This window comes from Poecilia formosa, unplaced genomic scaffold (genome assembly GCF_000485575.1).
Source record: "Poecilia formosa unplaced genomic scaffold, Poecilia_formosa-5.1.2 Scaffold1084, whole genome shotgun sequence".
Classification (NCBI taxonomy): domain Eukaryota; kingdom Metazoa; phylum Chordata; class Actinopteri; order Cyprinodontiformes; family Poeciliidae; genus Poecilia; species Poecilia formosa.
In genome coordinates, this window is record NW_006801023.1 from 1 (window position 1) to 17,693 (window position 17,693).

The 17,693-nt window shown below is 37.3% G+C and overlaps 1 protein-coding gene and 1 long non-coding RNA gene across 6 annotated transcripts in view; one reads left to right on the top strand and one right to left on the bottom strand.

The window, feature by feature from the left end:
* Positions 1 to 14: 14 nt before the first annotated feature.
* Positions 15 to 2,926, top strand: LOC107835153 (uncharacterized). Its single transcript, XR_001660981.1, has 2 exons — positions 15 to 1,006; positions 2,782 to 2,926. It is a non-coding gene; the product is annotated as an uncharacterized LOC107835153 (long non-coding RNA).
* The window catches only part of lin7b (lin-7 homolog B (C. elegans)), a 26,848-nt gene continuing 10,923 nt past the window's right edge, over positions 1,769 to 17,693 (bottom strand). For 3 of the 5 annotated variants that reach the window (XM_016667421.1, XM_007544292.2, XM_016667420.1), the window contains 5 exons: positions 13,238 to 13,356; positions 11,483 to 11,554; positions 10,114 to 10,323; positions 9,725 to 9,888; positions 1,769 to 2,994 (listed from right to left, as the gene is read on the bottom strand). In XM_016667421.1, coding sequence (XP_016522907.1) covers positions 2,973 to 2,994; positions 9,725 to 9,888; positions 10,114 to 10,323; positions 11,483 to 11,554; positions 13,238 to 13,356 — 587 coding nt within the window. In that variant the 3' untranslated portion in view covers positions 1,769 to 2,972. The other 2 variants (XM_007544291.2, XM_016667422.1) reach the window with 2 other exon arrangements.

Here is a 17,693-nt window from a genome sequence, read left to right on the forward strand (position 1 = left end):
TTTTTTTTTTTTTTTCCATAGTACCCCCAACAATTTAAAACTACTTTCACCCCTGGTCTTTATTATTAGACTTTTGTTGAGATGAGTGTGATAGGTGTGTCAGACATTTATAGCAATACAAAATAAATAGCGTCCCGTATTGGTTCAATACGGGCGGAGACAACAACAACCTGTCATTTTAGGGTCGCTTAAACTAACCTGAATATTCCAACCCTCCTGTTGATACACTGACATTACTTATCTACTGTCTTTCAACCAATTTGAAAAGCTTTTCTTGGTCTCTCCAACATCTTTATCCTTCCCCCTCTTCCGTTTTCTGTTTTGTGGCCCTGAGTTTTTTCTGCCGCCCCATGTTTAGGTCCCTGTTGTCGAGTGCACTACTACAATTCAAATTTAACCCTTGTGTTTACAAATGGGGTCCAACCAACCCCACACACGTAAAACTTTGCCATAGTCCTCCACGTTTGCCTCTGACCTCGCATGCACAAAGGTTAAAAGAAAAAAACGCGCCTCGGCGCGTTCTCGAAGGGACGCCCAGGTTACCTGTATGGCAGGGGAGAGTGGCTGGCAGGAGGGGAGGGGCGCCTAATCAGCGCTGTTCCTCTGTTATTGATCATTTCATACACAAACAGCTGTTAAATTCTGACTAGAAAAAAAATTCCCCACATTGATTTTGCTCCCCCTCTAGTGCAGCGCCCCTATGCGTTGCATACACTGGATACCCACTTTTTGCGCTACTGCCACATAAAAAAAATGCATGCAATTGAAAGTCCAGTGTCGTGGTCAATGTCCTATTATGTTTTGTCACATATTTCAGCTATGTATACTTAGCTTAAGGATAGTTAGATGAAGCTGATTTTTTGTTAAAACGGCCTGCCGTACCGAGGCTGATATGGAGCCAATAAAAAAGGAAAACCTTTTTCATATTAAGGGATGAGCATATGAAAAAGGTTAGGGTTAGGGTTAGGCATATGTTAACTATTCTTAACATATGCACTTTTATTAGGTTTTTTTCTGGTTCAGGCTTGCAAGAACTTCCAAGTGGCAGTTACACAGAACTATGTACGACACTTGTGTTTTGGCAGTGAGGTCAAAGTCCAGTGTTAACCAGTTTAAAATGTTTTCAATGTTCTCATTCAATACATGAAAGAAAAGCAAGTTGGAATTATTTCTATAATTGGCTTTTCAGATTTGTAATGGATTTTTTCCCTCAGAAATGTGTATGTTCACAACATCAGAGCATCAGTTACACATCAATGGCAAGAAAAAACATCATCCTATGACAGGCTACACAGCACCATTTATAAGGCCGTACATATGTATGTTCTCAGGAAGATGTATAACTCCATGGCTTCATCTGTTGTGGATGGTGCAAGTAAAAAGTTCTCAGACATTAAATGCTAACACAAGCTGAATACTGTTTCATCACAAGAACAAGGTTCTCTTTGTTGGCATTCCTCTTTACAAGCCTCTACTGCCTCCTGGGAGACTTCCACCAAGTGTTCTTGTTTACTAAACAGATGTGGGATGGTGTCCATAAGAATTGGACGTCCACTTGGAGCCATTCCATTTCTGCTGTGTCGGATGATGACAGTACTTGAAGGAAAGTTCTGATGTTATTCAATGAACTGATTAAAAGAACACAATTTCTCAAACAAGGATTTTTCTCAGTACCTACAGTGTATTAAGAGAAACGCTGCACTGTTGGTCTGTATCTTGAAAAAGTCACCGACTTCTATTAACATATTTTATAATACTCTTAAATATCACAATATGAGTCAAACACTTTATTTGAAGGATCTGTGGGCAGGTATCATCATCTGTAACATAACAGATGATGACTGGACTGATGCCTGGAGAAATCTACACTCTTAAGCGTTTGCAATAGAGTGAAAGCCACTCAACTCGTGATTCTTTACAGAGCGCACATTTCGTCTCATCAAAAGCAAATATTCTAGCCTACCTTGTCTTCAGTGTTTAAAAAAATTTTTGCTTTGTATTTTGGAGACATGTCAGTAGTTCATATAATAAAAGAACAATGTTAATTTTGCTCAAACATGTCTAAGCCTATAAGAAGTAAAATCAGAGAAAATGATAATTTTAAGTGGTCTCTTAAATTTTTCCAGAGCTTTGAAATGTGCGCTATTTGGACCGGGTCATACTTCGCCAAATTCTGCCTGGAAATGTGTAATTAAACAAATGCATTGGTGATAATCAGACAGACAGCAATGGGCATGCACCAAATGTCTTCTTTATTCATTTGTGTAATACAGTTCCCCCAGAGGTAAGGCACAGCACTGCCTCACCCCGCCTTCTTTTATGTATTTCAACAGGCAATGCTTAAGTTCAGCAATTTTGACCATAAAAATGTTGAAATTACCAATAAGAAAAACAATTTATAGAAAATTCAGGTAGATTAATTGATTTTCTTTCATCATTGCTTCTTATTACTCCTACTCATTACTACTTTTTACTCATGGCCTTATTTTTATTTCACCTGCCTCCCCTGACCGCACAACACTGCAAAGAACCATGAAAATGCATATTATCCCTGTAGCTAAGAACTCTGACAGACAATAGGTATTTACTCTGCCAATAAGTAAATAAGTAAACTCATAACACTGTTGATGAGTACACTAAAACAGGAAGAGGATACTGAGATTGGCTTTAAGATACACACTAAACAGTCTCTAAAGTGACAAGACAAATAAGTTTTCCCAATAGAATATATTAACATTACACCCTTATTCTTACAAGAACTATTCTTAATATTTTTATTAGTTTTTTTCTGGTTTTGGGAATTGAATTGCTGACTGGTATAAACACAAGGAAAAAGGAGAAAATCCCAATCTTCTGTGCTGGCTTCAGGTAACAGGCTGCTTTGGTTATTTTTTCATTCCTGTTAGCTCCCCTCAGAATGACAGAAGAGTCATAAAGGTCTAATGATGAGGTGGGTGGAGGTATTGGCTTAGTTAGCCTCTGGACTCTAGGGATCTGGAGAAAGGGAGACACAAATGGAAGAAAAAAAATCAGTTGTACACTTTTTTTAAGCACAAGCCTTTCACCACCAGCAACTGGTGAAAGCTGTGCTGTAGTGCTGTGTCTAGCAGTACTGCATGTAGCTGTATGGCTGTACATACTTAAGGTACTCACCTTAAGATTTTCTTTCAGTAAAAAGAAAAAAAAATTATAGTTGATTTTTTAATTACCCCTTTTATATTAAAATTGTGGAAAAAAATAGGTAAACTTTATTTGAAGGGGGTTGAATAAGACTGTCATGACACTGTCATAAACATGACATAACACCTGTCATGAACATCAATAAGTCTTCATTAATATTTATGACTGCTGTCATAAAGCGTCATTCAGTAAATAATGACACTTTTAATACAAAGTTGACATTATTCAAAATGTCTTTGTTATGACAACTTGACATTAACCAAGAAATCATGATCTGAGATAAATTTGTTATAAAAGTATTACCGATTAAACTTTAAAAATTACCATTATGCAGTAATATTATAAAGCTATGCCATGTTGCTTAGTCTTAATTTTCTTAATTTAATCGATTCTAAAGTTTTACAGCAAGATGTCTACAAAGCACTTATGAACTTTGCATTTGAAACATTATTTCAATAATAATGTTATTATTGAATAACATTATGCCTCAGTCCTTGTGCGTGCGAGGACTGAGGCAAAAGTAGAGAACTGGCAAATGATAAGTTTTACGTGTGTGGGGTCGGTTGGGATGGACCCCATTTCTAAACACAAAGGCTAAGTAGTGCAATACACCATCTCCACCAGTGAGAGGCAGCAGAGCACGAACAGGCGTGCAGTGTGTTGGTGAAGAAGAAATCTTCCATATTGTGACGCAAACCTAACACAAGTTATAACGGCCAGACCTCCTGTTTAAAAGGAAGCTGAAGTTTGATACCTAATACATATGAGGTATGTGTCTTATTAACTTTACATTTTCTTTGAGAAAATAACATTGACTATGTTCTCTTTCTCTGTAATGTTAGCTATCAGCAATTCAAGCCAATCCTACCTTGCTGTAAGTTAATGTTAGCTAAAGTTATTAAACACAATTACTGTAAACGTTAGCCCTTAATATTAAATATATTTTAAAGACAGGCAAATTGTTTTTTTCCCTTCAATTTTAATCTAGCAAATTAAAAGCTAATATATTAGTCAAAGTTATCCTTCATATGCATTATTTAGCGACGTGGCTGATGTGACACAGTGCTTATGTTCTTTGCTTTGGCAAGTTTAGCCACCCAGGCTAGCCTAAGGACACATGGTGGGGAGGACAAAGTTGGCTAATGAAGACATGCTACGAGTGTGGAGGATGAAAATAAGGACCAGCCACCAGAGAAAGAAGTTCCTATTTGACCAAAGAGAAAGAAGCAGATGAAATATTCCCAAAGATAATTAGGTAAGTCGTTTTTGTGTTAATATTTTCACCATGTGAAGTGGAGTGGGACAGCCAGTGGGAATGGGGAGCAGGAATCAACATTCACCAGCTGAATTAAGTTACGTTTTAGACAACTAAAACTGATGTTAAATCTATTTATTAATAAGCTTCTTGTAACAACCCTAAGTTAGAGTATCTGGTTAGAAATAATTTAGAATGCTCATTAAGTAAAAAGATGCATTAATGTGCCTAAAACTATATGTTAAATGATGCATTCGAATAACAGTGGCAGTCTGTCTTAACTTCTGCCAGACAAATATTTGATCAGAATAATTTTGTTCAGCTCCAGTTATTATTCCACTTGTATTAAGAAATAATTGTATTGCACTTTATAACAACCAGTCATGTTAACTAGGCATTTGTCTGCCAGTCTACCATTCTGACAGTGTGCAGCAAGGGACATTTTTGAAATGGTATTTAAATAAATGCTGGAATATGATGACATTGTTTTTTGTTTTTGTTCTTTGACACTTAATGACTTTATCATAACTGTTGTAACTTGTTTCACTTTACTTCAGGTAATAGTTAATATTAATGACATTGTAATGACACTTAATAACGTCATAACTGTTACTTATGACAGTTCACTTTACTTGAGGTAACAGTTAATATTAATGACACTGTAATAACACTTAATGACATATTCATAACTGGTGCTACTTGTTCCACTTTAGTTGATATAAAAGAAATTGTTAATGAGTCTGTTATTAAATCATTTGACCGTGTAATAAAGCTTAGTGAAATCTTTATTGCTTGTCCTACTTGTTTTGCTTTATTTCAGGGAGTGGAAATATTAATCATTGTTTTGTTAAAGCTTTTGCTAGTGTAATAATTAAATCATTATGACTACTATTATGAGAAATTTATGTTAGATCATGATTTCTTGGTTAATGACAAGTTGTCATAACAGAGACAATTTCGTCTAGGTTAATGTCAAGTTGTCATAACGAAGACATTTTGAATAATGTCAACTTTGTATTAAAAGTGTCGTTATTTACCGAATAACCCTAATAACCCGTTATTGACCCTAACCCTAACCCTTTATGACAACAGTCATAACTATTCATGAAGACTTATTGATATTCATGACAGGTGTTATGTCATGTTTATGACAGTGTCATGACAGTCTTATTCAACCCCCTTCAAATAAAGTGTTACCGAAACAATTTATCTGCTGTCATTGGTAGCTATGCTAGCTAGACTGAGCATTCACAACAGGGTATGCTAGCTGCAGCACGGCACAAATCGAGGGGGAAGAAGGATGGGCAGCACCACATGAGATTGTGATTGACAGCACAAAAACTCTCCTGCCACTGACTGGTTGTTTCTAGCACTGGGAGAAAGAAGAGGAAATAGATTTTTCACAGATTACCTCTCATACCATACTGTCACAACATAATGACAGTTTTAACAAATATGTGGAAATATTATTTATATAAAAGTGACATACTGCAGCTTTAACTTCATTCAGGAGATGATGGGTCAGGAGGGACGTGGGTTAGAGCTGCTGCAGACTGACTCATCTGATGTTAAGTGGTAAAAAGTACAAGGGACAAGTTAAATATATGAATATGTTGGTAATTTTATTTTTTTTCCATAATTCATTAAATTATAGTGAAAAGGAGGCAAGCACACAGTCTACCCTCCTCTCGGAGAAAAACTGGGTTATAAATTAACACTCTTGCCTTTTTCTGTCTCTCCCTTTTTTTTAAACCTGATTTTAGAACTTTTCTTAGCAGCGTAGTAACTGCCACAATCATTCGTGTGTTCCACTGTCTGCAGCTGAACACCGTCACGGTGAAGCGTGACGTGCTCCAAGCAGGAACGAACCATTTAACGCAGATAGGGGGTTTCAGGGCAAATATGGATGTATGTTTTTTGGTCTGGGAGTGGGAACATTAAATTTTCACAGATAAAAACAATCTTTGAAAATACAATGATTAATTTTGTAATTGACAGGGCCCCAATTTTTTTTAATTTATATTAACAAAAATAAATAAATAAATTCTGGAGGGCCCCCTGTTGGTCAGGGCCCCTAGAATTGTCATCACTTTTCCCCCCTATACTGCGCCCCTGATTTCAATCAAAACTTCTTTCCCCTGTCTGATATTGTTTCATTCTTATAAACTCCTCTGTATTTAAAATATTTTTAAAAGGTAGGATTTTCTGATGCAGGTCCTTAATGCACCAATATATGCACTACCCACATATTTAACAGGTAGGATATTTTGATTAAATAATTTATTGCATCACCGTGTACATAGAGGTAGGATCTTCTCATTAAAGAATTTAGCAGATAAACTTGTGCCACCTACCAAGCTGAAATGGGTATAATATCCTAATTAAAGGTCCTGGTGCATCAACACCCTCTACTGATTTATCAGGTAGGATATTCTGATGAGGGAATTTATTGCACCAATATGATGATAAAATATAGAAAATTCAAATAAAGGGAATTGGTGCAAGAAAATGTGTAATCTAAGTATTTTATTAAAGTTGGGTATTGTGATGAAAGGATTAACAGCGTCAGGAAATGCTACCACTATATTTTCTAAAGGTAGATGAAGGGATTTGATGCAACAGACTGTGGTACCGTGTATAAAGGTGGGATATCCCGATTAAGGTGACCTGTTTATCTGTGGTACCCATGAATCCATCCTACCTTGTGGTAATGCACATGCACAAATCAATGCTACGTCACGTACTGCTTACTCAGCAGATTTCTTCTAAATACATCCTACCTGTGGAAGTTTTGTGTGTTTTATTTAATCAAAGATTACGGTAAGCTGTATTTAAATTATTGTATAACTGGCTTTCATTAAGCTGCTGTATTACTTCATGTTTTTAGTTTACATGACAGGCAGCTTGTAAATATATTTATAAATGGCTTTAGTTTGCTGTCTGCAATGTTGTTACTACTGTAAACAAGTCATTGTTTGGCGGCTAATCAGGACAAAATATGTTATGTTTGTGGACTATTTTGTCCCTATACTTTAACACTTTTTACTTTAATAACACTCTTATTAAACTGTACTAAGTAGAGTTGGTGGGACTGAAGCTATGTAATAGGGGTATAATATTAGTGTATATTAAGCATGTCCTATCATTTCAGGTGCACAGTGAACCTCGCAGTTCGGTGGATACTGTGGCTGTGCTGCATTTGATAAAGTCCGTCCAACAACATATTAAAGAGTAATAAGCAAAAAAGAGTTGCGGTGAATTGTATTTGTAGATGTGTTTTTGTACTGTTTTATTCTTACAAACACCTTTGTAATTAAAATATTTTTTAAAAGGTAGGATGTTCTAATAAAAGGATTAGTGCATATGTTTAAAATGAAAAGCTATAAATATAGCTTTTCATTTTAAACATGTCAGATTAAGGAAGTGATCTTCTTGTGGTTTTGTCATGTACATAAATTGTTTCAATGCTATGTTAAGCATAACTCCTAAGCTTTTACTTCAGTCCCTTCACTCAAATAATGTTATCCAATATATTTAACATTAACACAACCTGCTATAGCTTTTGGTTTGTAAACATGACAATAGCAGTTTTGGAAACGTAGCACTGACAGATACTTAGCTATCTATCCATGGAACAGTATGAAAATCTGACAAAGTAGCACTGACAAAGTAAAATCCTTTGTTCTATCGAACAAAGGATTTTAGTACAACATGTACAACTGCTGTATTTTATAATCGTAGGATATTCTAATAAAAGGATTAGGGCATAACATCTGTGTTTTCATTTTAAACGGGTGGGATATTCTGATGAAGTAATATTCTTGTGGTTTTGTTGCGTATATAAATTATTCCAAAGCTATCATAAGCATAACTCCTAAGCTTCGACTTCAGTTCCCAAAAAATTTTATCCAATGGTAATATTTAACATTAGCACAACCTGCTATAGTTATGGATTTGTAAACATGATGGTAGCAGTTTTAGACTCGTAGCACCGACAGACATAGCTATCTGGCAGTGGCACAGTAGGAAAATCTGGAAGCACCAATAGTCAGGACAGGCTGTCGCAGGGAAACTGCCATCTTTCAAATGGGAAAGATGAACAGCGGACCAATTAAATGAGTTCAGGGGCATGTCTGAAAATGCAGCAGGACGGGAGGGGCTGAAAGAGAGTGGAAAACAGCGCATGTAACTTTGTGAAACGAGTGGGTTGTCACAATGTTTTTATGATATAATTTTTTTTCCATGTATAATGATCAGTGTTTCCTAAAATAGAAATGAAATTATTTGTCTTGCAGTAAAGCTGTGTTGAATCATCATCTTTGGCTTGCTTTTGTTTCTATTTTCTTGTGGAATATGAAACTGATGGGGGCATGGTCGGATATGATGATTGGATGAATAGTTGGGTTGGAAATATCTGTTATCAAAGAGTTGTTGGTAATAAAGTAATCAATTTGTGAAAATGATTTATGGATGGAAGAAGGATTTTTTTTCCTTGAGAGGAATCTGTTCACTCTTACGCAGACACACACACGCATGCACAAATGGTGTGGTGAGCAGGGTAGGGCCACCTGCAAAGAGAATGTTTATTGCTGATCCCAGGGCTCTGTTTACCAAAACAAAGTGACAGAAAGATGGCTAGCAAATGTTCTGCAAAGAGAACGTTTCTTAATTTTTTTGAGAGGGGAGAGGCGATGGGGGGTAGGAGGGCATCCGCTCGCCGGAAATTAAAAGCAACTAATTATTAGGGTCATAAATCACTCCATTGATTAAATTTTGTCATAAGGATGCTTATTTGTCTCTCTTGTATTGTTTAATGATTTGGATTGCATGACAGTTTTATGTGTGGTTTGAGTTCTTGGAGCTGTTTATTGTTGGGTGAAAGACTGTGTTAAAGTCTCCACATATAATTGTGACTCATGTAGAAACATTATGTAAAATAAAAAAATTATGATAGAATGTGAGGTCATCCATGTTCGAACCATAAATGCTTGTAATTGTTACATTGATATTAATTATATATTTATATTTATCATATTTTTCATTAAAGTCACAAAACTCAACTTAGCATTACAAGCCTGCTGCTTTTGGGTCCACTCTTTAAACACATCATGAGATACCTGATTGCACATAGAACAACCTATCAGAAAGAATTTTTGCTATACTTCTACTCAATTTTAAATTATATTGTGTGAAATAACTTTAGATACATTGTTGCATAATACATTAAGTATGATAAACTTAGTATTTCAGAAGACAAACTTGTGAAATATAGACAAAAAGGAGTCTTACGAGTAGCTGTTGTGCTGCTGTCGTCTCCGGGCACTCCTCATCTTCTCAAAACGAGCCTCCATTTCCTCCAGAACCTTAGGAGTGTAGCGGACCACCAATTTAACTGACCCCTGGGCAGCCTTCAGTAGCTCCACAGCCTTTTCATGTTGCTCCGCCTCTACGCTCTGCACAGATACCACACCTCTGTCAGTTGTGGTATACACACCAGAACTGACAGCAGCGTAACTTTTTGACCAGGCATTGTGGTCACGCATTCACCACAATAACAGGCCATTGTGGTGAATACACCACATTCACCACAATGAAAGTGGCACATTACTTGTCTGGTTCAGTCTGGTTGTGCGCTGACCAAACAGTCCAGTCTTTGGGTAGTTTCATAGAAATCTTACCACTCCATTGACAGATAGCAGCTGGTCTCCTCTCTTCAGTCCTCCTTGGCGATCAGCCACTCCTCCAGGGATAACTCTGGAGATGTAGATAGGGGAGTTCTGTTCTTTCCCGCCCATGATGTTAAAGCCCAGGCCCTCTTCTGTTTTGGGCAACTCCACCACCCTCGGGTGGGCATGACCCTCACTGGCTGCGAAGGCTGCAACTGTGGCCTAAAAAAGTAAGAAGTGAGATATGTTAAATTGGGAATATATATATATATATATATATATATATATATATATATATATAGCTTTAGGGCAGTTTTTCTCAAACTGTGGTCCCTGGGTCTGTGGGTCCCCCCCAGTGGTCCACAAGGTACTGCATGTAAACAACCCTTTATTTGGCGTGACGTGACCTCAAAGTGCGGCGCTACAGCTAGTTTACCAAAGGATTGTGTTAAAAAATAATGATGGAAAACTAGCTTAAAACAGGGTTACTCAAAATAAAAAGCTGCAAAATATTTTGAGTTTCTCTCTCATTGTATTATTTTGTGTTTTGGGAACTGGGGTTTTGGCTCTTTGTGGGCATTTTTTGTTTCCTTGTCTGTCTGTTGACATCTAGCAGCAGACATCGACTAGATGGTGCCAAGAGTGCTGCACTTACCTGAATATGGACGTGAATCCATATTCAGCGCACCTGTGATCAATCACCTCATCATCTAAGAGTATATGAGGAGCGGCCCACGTTGAGAACCACTATGCTATGCAAATAAAATTTGATTGAATGATTGATCTGTCCATCTGATTGGGTCTGTAGCAAAATTGCACCTAATCCTACTGGACTAGGTTCACTAATTACAACTATTGGTGCAGGTGAAAGAATCCTTCTTTCCTTTGTTTGGATTGTCCACTCCCATGCTTATCCCTTCATACTCACCATCCTTAAGGATTCTGATAAGGTTGTATAGTTTGGTATAAATTTCATCAGAAATTCACAAAGCATCAGGTCTGGATGCTATGTACTATCACTAGTAGATATAGGATCTTCTTCACTTGAAAACTGGACTTTTCGAGTCCAGTTTAATTCCTGTTTTGGTGATCACATGTCCGAGTATCTCAATCTGATGTAATCCAAAGATGCACTTGCCTCTGTTGAGGATTAGACAGCTGCTAATCCTCAACAGAGGACAAGTAGTACCATTGATATCATTTGATAGCAGAGATTGAAGGTTGTTTTAAAAGTTTGAAACAAATTAATGAGAGAATCTAGGCCTGTCTCAGTTTTTTGTTTTTAAATTATTCTGTTGAACCACAATTCAAAAGCAATGTCTGATTTTCATAATTTCTGTATATAAACAATAGGGTATTGTGTTTATTTTGTTGACAATACCTTGGCTGTTGCTTGGGCTCGGACCTCTGGACCTCCAGCAATATCCAGTGTGTCATAGAGCTGCTCATATACCTAAAAAATAACGACGGAAAATAAAAAAAAAGAACGTGATAAAATGTGAAGGATACATGCAGAGCACTTTGTGAAAGCATTCATATTATTTTTATCTTTTTCATTTTGTATTATAATAGCTGCAAACATGGGATTTTCTTGGGACTTTATGTGACAAACTGCAGAATTACTAAGTGGAAGGAAGTGAATTCATGGTTGGTACTTTTTTCCAAATTAATTCATAAATAACTTCTTTAGCACTTTGGAGTCAATTAATATATAATCAATTCAATACAGTAATCTACATACACTGCTGTGCTGTATACTAGGTATAAAACACTGCAATTGACCTTAGTTAAAAAAAATAAATAAAAAAACGCAGCAGATTGCAGTGAATCACTGACTTTGCAGCGATCTTCATGTTGAAACAGTAGAACTACCTTAACAAGAAAAGGCCAGCAGAGAGTGGCTTGCTTTTGTATTCTTTGGGTCCTTTTCTGTTAACAACTTAATGCAGTTGGTTTGACTTTCTTAGATTTAGAAACTTTTATCACATGACATTTAAGCAAATTTAACTTCAAGTTCAGTTCAAATTCAAAAATAGTTTATTAACCACAAAAGAAAATTAAATGTTGTAACTCATAGTTTAGGTTATGGAAGTTTGAAGAAGACAAAGTGAAAATAAGTACACTTTGTGGTGCTTCTTTTCTACTGATCACCTGGTTAGACACGCAATCGTCCAGTCTCTTAAACTGTGGTCTGTTTGTCACCTAATTACGTAGAGTTTTGACAAAGCAAATTAGACCGAATTGCGTTAAATGCACTGGAGAACATAATTCTCACAGTTCTGCCTGCTTTGACCAGATGAGAGAGGGTTGGTTAAGCAGATGTATGATCCATCCATTCATCCAATATCATACATGTTTATTCCTAGTGGGGTCACCAGGGGTGCTGGTGCCTATCTCCAGCAGTTAACGGGCAAGAGGAGTTTATATTCTGAGGAGAGAAAAATGTTATGTTAAAGTGGAGCCTAGATGAAGGGTATGAACATGAGGACAAAAATATGTAAAAGATCAACTGTGCCTCAGTGGTTTCGATACAGCCAGCTGGCTTAAGACCTGACACTGAGCAGGTAACATGTTCATGCTCTCATGCTTCCCATACCACTTTGTTGTTATGATTATGAATGGCCAAATAAAAAAAAAAGCAAATATCCTTCCAACTACACAACATGACAAGAGAAAATAATCAAATAATGACCCCCCAAAAAAATTTTCTACCAGAAACGGAGGAGTTAAGGTTTAAAGGGAAAAAAATTCAGACTGAAAACAGAGCTACTACTCAAATACACTGCCACCTTCAGAAGCACAATTTTAGAATTTAAGATTATTTAAAAAGCATACTGAAAAAAGATTCCAGTTTGCAAATGTTGAAAAAGACAGAAGGTTAAGCAAAGTAGCAGGTGGAATGACTACAAACGCAAGCCACACTTTTGACATTTTGATTATGATTTTTTTTTTTACCTTGTATTCTTCTCTTTTGACTTTACAAATGTTAAGCCCCCTCCCCCAATGCATTGAAGTTTGTAGTTTGAACTCAGACAAAATAAATAAAAGCTTTAACGTCAGACCATATGACAGAAAGATGAAAACAATGAGGATATATAGCCCTTGAAATTTGAGCCTATACATTCATCAAGTGTACCTCCCTGATGGCAGCACAGAATTTGCTTTGCAGAACTCTCTGTAGGGCCTGCAGTTTGGGAGGCGGCAACTCCCCGGTTCTCTGCAGCCGATCCAGCAGCTCAATCACTCTGCACACATCTGAAAGACAAGCCTGGGTTACTGAAAAAAACACATACAACTGTTAATGAAGGTTCACTCAGTCTGATTTCTCTTTTCTTAAAACTTGCTCCTCAATAATTACAATGTTTGATGAACTCACCTTCACTGTATGAATAAAGGGTCAAACAGTTTAAGAAATTATGTTTTTCAGTGTGAAACCCACACATTCTTATGTGCAATTAAAAAACGGCCAATAAACCTTTAGAAATATTATCTAAAGGAAAAAAGCTCAAACCCTGCTGGAATTGGCTAGCAGGCAGGAACGGACCAAACATAGACATGCAGATACATACTGTTTGATCTTTTTATTCTTTTAAATTTCTTCCATGTATAAAAACTTCCAGTATGGATTTGCAGACAAAAACTTCTGCTGTCCACATTTTCAACAACTGAACCTGAAACATTTATGAATGTGAACTTGCCCCCAACCGCCTCTCATCTCTTACGCAGTCATTTGCTGAATAATAATACTTATGCATAGCTATGGCTCACTCATAGAAGCAGAAATAACATTGCTGTTTAGAAGGCTTATGGTTAAGTTGATTTATAATTAAATTTTAATTTTGCGGTAAAATTAAATGCTAGAGGAATCATGATGCAACATGGCTGCGATTCTCCACCTCGCCATCTGCAGAGCGTAGCCAGTTTTCCCGGTCTCCAACACCAGTTGGATGTCATGAATTGGTGCAGGGGTGGTGAGGAAGAATGCCAAGGACCCATGTAGAGAGATTAATGATGGTTTAATGAAGAAGAACAGACTCAAACAGTCCAGGATCTGGCAGCACACTTGAACAGAGGCTAGGCTCACTCTGGTAGCGACAGAAACTAAACAGACTGCTTACGAGAGCTGGAGACTCAGAACAACGGTTCTATTGTGCCGACTAACTACTGAACTTGACAGCAAACGACAAGTCACACAACAGTCTAGAGTCTAGACAACAGCTAGACACAACAAGAGAAGGACCCGACAAAGAGACAGGTGACTTTAAATAGACAGAGGGTAATCATGGAACGAGACACACCTGGGAAGGGTTAGGGTTAGGGACAGGACAATACAGAGACTCCACAGAACACAGAAACTAAAGAAACACACACAGAAAACCCCCAAACCCGACATTGGATCAGAGTTTGCACATTGGTAGATGGTAAATGGCCTGGACTTGAAAATGTTTTGTGTTATGACCCATCTGTGTTATAACTCTAAACATTCATCAAGTGTACCTCCCAGATGGCAGCACAGAATTTGCTTTGCAGAATTCTCTGTAGGGCCTGCAGAGAGTTCCTACAGAGGAACTTCATGTTGTGATCCTTCACAACATTAAACATCCATCCTCTTCAAATCTCAAGTAGCCAACACACAAAGTTGAACATTTTATAATGTTATTTTAAAAAGATGTATTTTTGATTGAGATTTTCCAACAAGTGGAGCATATGGCTTCAGAGTGAGCTATAATGCAGAAAAAAACAAAAACAAAAGGAAACTATCCGAATATTACCAACTTACCTAATTGAAAGTAAATAAACCAAATGACAAAACTTACCTCCCTAATTAAGAAAAACACAAGAAAACTAAGGAAACAAACAACAGCTCACTCCTAGAACTCAAAGAACTTTACAAGGTGTTAACAGACAAACAGTGTGGCCGTTTGAGATGAGCTGAGGATGGTTGGCAGGAAGTCCATGTCAGTAGGTTTTATATCCGTCACCTCCAGGAGGCCACCAATTGGACGTCTCCGGTGTCTTCTAAGAGCCAATCAGGGACGGGTACCTGGACACTCACGTTTGTATGATTAAATTTACAACGCCAGTCGTAACACCCCTTTCCCAAGAATTAAACACGCCCTTAAGTGTTTAATTCAAATGAGAAAATTAAAAAGTTCTAGACAAAGCATCAGGTAATACATTAGCCTTACCCTTTTTGTAGTTAATCTGTAAGTTAAAGTCGTGCAGCAGCAAAGACCAGCACATCAATCGGTGGTTGGAATTGCACATTTGGGAGACAAAAACCAGCAGGTTATGATCGGTAAACACCTGTACAAGTTGCACACTGGAGCCAATATAAACTTAAAAATTCTGTAACACAAGTAACAAACCAAGAGCTTCTTTTTCAGTTGTGCTGTATTGAAGCTGATGTCTGTCAAACCTTTTTGAAAAGTAGCAGACAGGATGATCTATGCCTGGCTCATCTTCTTGCAGAAGAACAGCTCCGGTGCCACACAAACTTGCATCAACTTCAAGTTTAAAGGGACACTCAAAATTTACCACAGCCAGCACTGGTGCACTACATAACGATGCTTTGGCGGACTCAAACACAACCTGACAAGAAACAAAGGATTTCAAAGGACTGGCAAGTTCAGTCAGTAGACTAATCACATCTGAAAAATTTCTGCAAAACCCGTGATAAAAACCACACATTCCCAAAAAACGACGCAAATATTTTTTTGTCTGCAGGACAGGAAAATCAATTATTGCCTGCATTTTAGCAGCAATAGGACACATTTTACCAACCTGTTTTCCTAGGTAGGTGATGGTGACTTTACCAAACTCACATTTTGAAAGATTTAATGTGAGAGAAGCATCACAGAAACGACTGAGCATCTCTGAGAGTGTTTCCAGGTGTTCTGACCAAGAAGTAGAATAAATGACTACATCATCCAAATATCTGCGACAGACTGGCGAACTGTCCAGGGTGTACCCCGTCTCTTGCCTGGAACGTTAGCTGGAGATAGGCACCGCCACCCCTCCTGACACTACTAGGAACAAGGGTGTACAGAAAATGGATGGATGGATGGATGGATCATCCAAATATGCTTCACAATTTTTCACTCCAAATAATACCTTTTGTTTTAAGCGTTGGAATGCAGTGGGTGCGTTACTCAACCCGAAAGGCATTGAGTAACGCAGGAAATAATCAGGAGTTACAAAAGCAGAAATCTCAGAAGCTCTAGGTGTTAACGGGACTTGCCAGTAACCTTTTAACAGGCCCAACTTTGTGACAAATTTAGCTGCACCAACACGATCAATGCAGTCTTCCATTCTAGAAAGTGGAAAGAATCGGGCTTGGTGGCAGCATTAACCTTTCTGTAACCGGTAAAAAACCCAAAATGTTTTATCTGGTTTCGGGACTAGAATACAGGGCGAACTCCATGTGCTGTTACTGGGCACTGCTAAACCAGGTTCAACCAGGTAAGTTGAACATGTTGCATTAAAACATGCTTTGTTGGATTTATTCTATAAGAGCCATAGGCATGCAACCGCTGTTCTCCCTCAAATTATCATCTGCAAGATGACATGAACGGGAAGAGTTTTTATCTGCAACGCCTTTTCTGGAAACATAATATTTGAGCATGTTAATATGACAAACCCTTGTTTTTCATTTTGATCAGGAGTCTTAATCCCAGTTTGTCTTGTTTATTTTCTAACAAAAAAAGTGATAATCACCTGTATTTCTAAGGATTGTGACTGGAATTTATCCTTTTCCTCACTAGTCAGAAACAAAACCCTGTGAAATGAATGGCAAAAACTTTGGATCAACATCAACTTTGGGTTTTTGTTGAATGTCACCGCGCACATTCGGCTGGGAAGCTGAATTTATTTAATCCCACATCCACAGGAGTTTTTATGCTTCTAGCTTCCTTTTTCTTTAAGACTGGGCATGCAGCAATTAAATGTCCAGGTGCATGGCAATAAAAGCAATCACAACTGCTTGCTTTTGAAGCAACTGTTGGCATATTTTGATGCACTGACCTTGGAGATGCATTTTTTTTGTTTGGATAAATTTTTCTGAAACAAATTTTGTGAAGAAAACACACTTTTGTGAGTCAAAATAAATTTGTCAGTTAAAAGTGCTGCATTTATTAAAGATGACACTTTCTGTTCATTTACATAAGTCACAATCCATTCAGGCAGACACTTTTTAAACTCTTCCAACAAAATGAGTGATGTCAGATCATCAATAGTTTTATCTTTACACAAATGACACTTGTCGAGAAAAGTCAAGATCATCCCACTTCCCCATGCTGGAGATTTAGTTTAATAATAAGAATGAATAAAGTTATCTTTAAAACTGATTACACAGGTGACATCAAGACCCAACAGTAGAGTCAGACAGTAAAAAAATTAATCTGGTTGTGTGTGTTGTTATTGTGTCCTGCAAACTTTGCTTTAATTCTACTTTTTTCTATTTAATCATAAAAAATCATAATCAGGCAGATAGAGAGATGTAACAGGAAAAGCAGGTTTCCTGGAAAAAGAGGAAGTTTCCAGCCTGCAGTGATTAAAATAGTTCAGACTGCTCATTTTGAGCATTAAAGGTT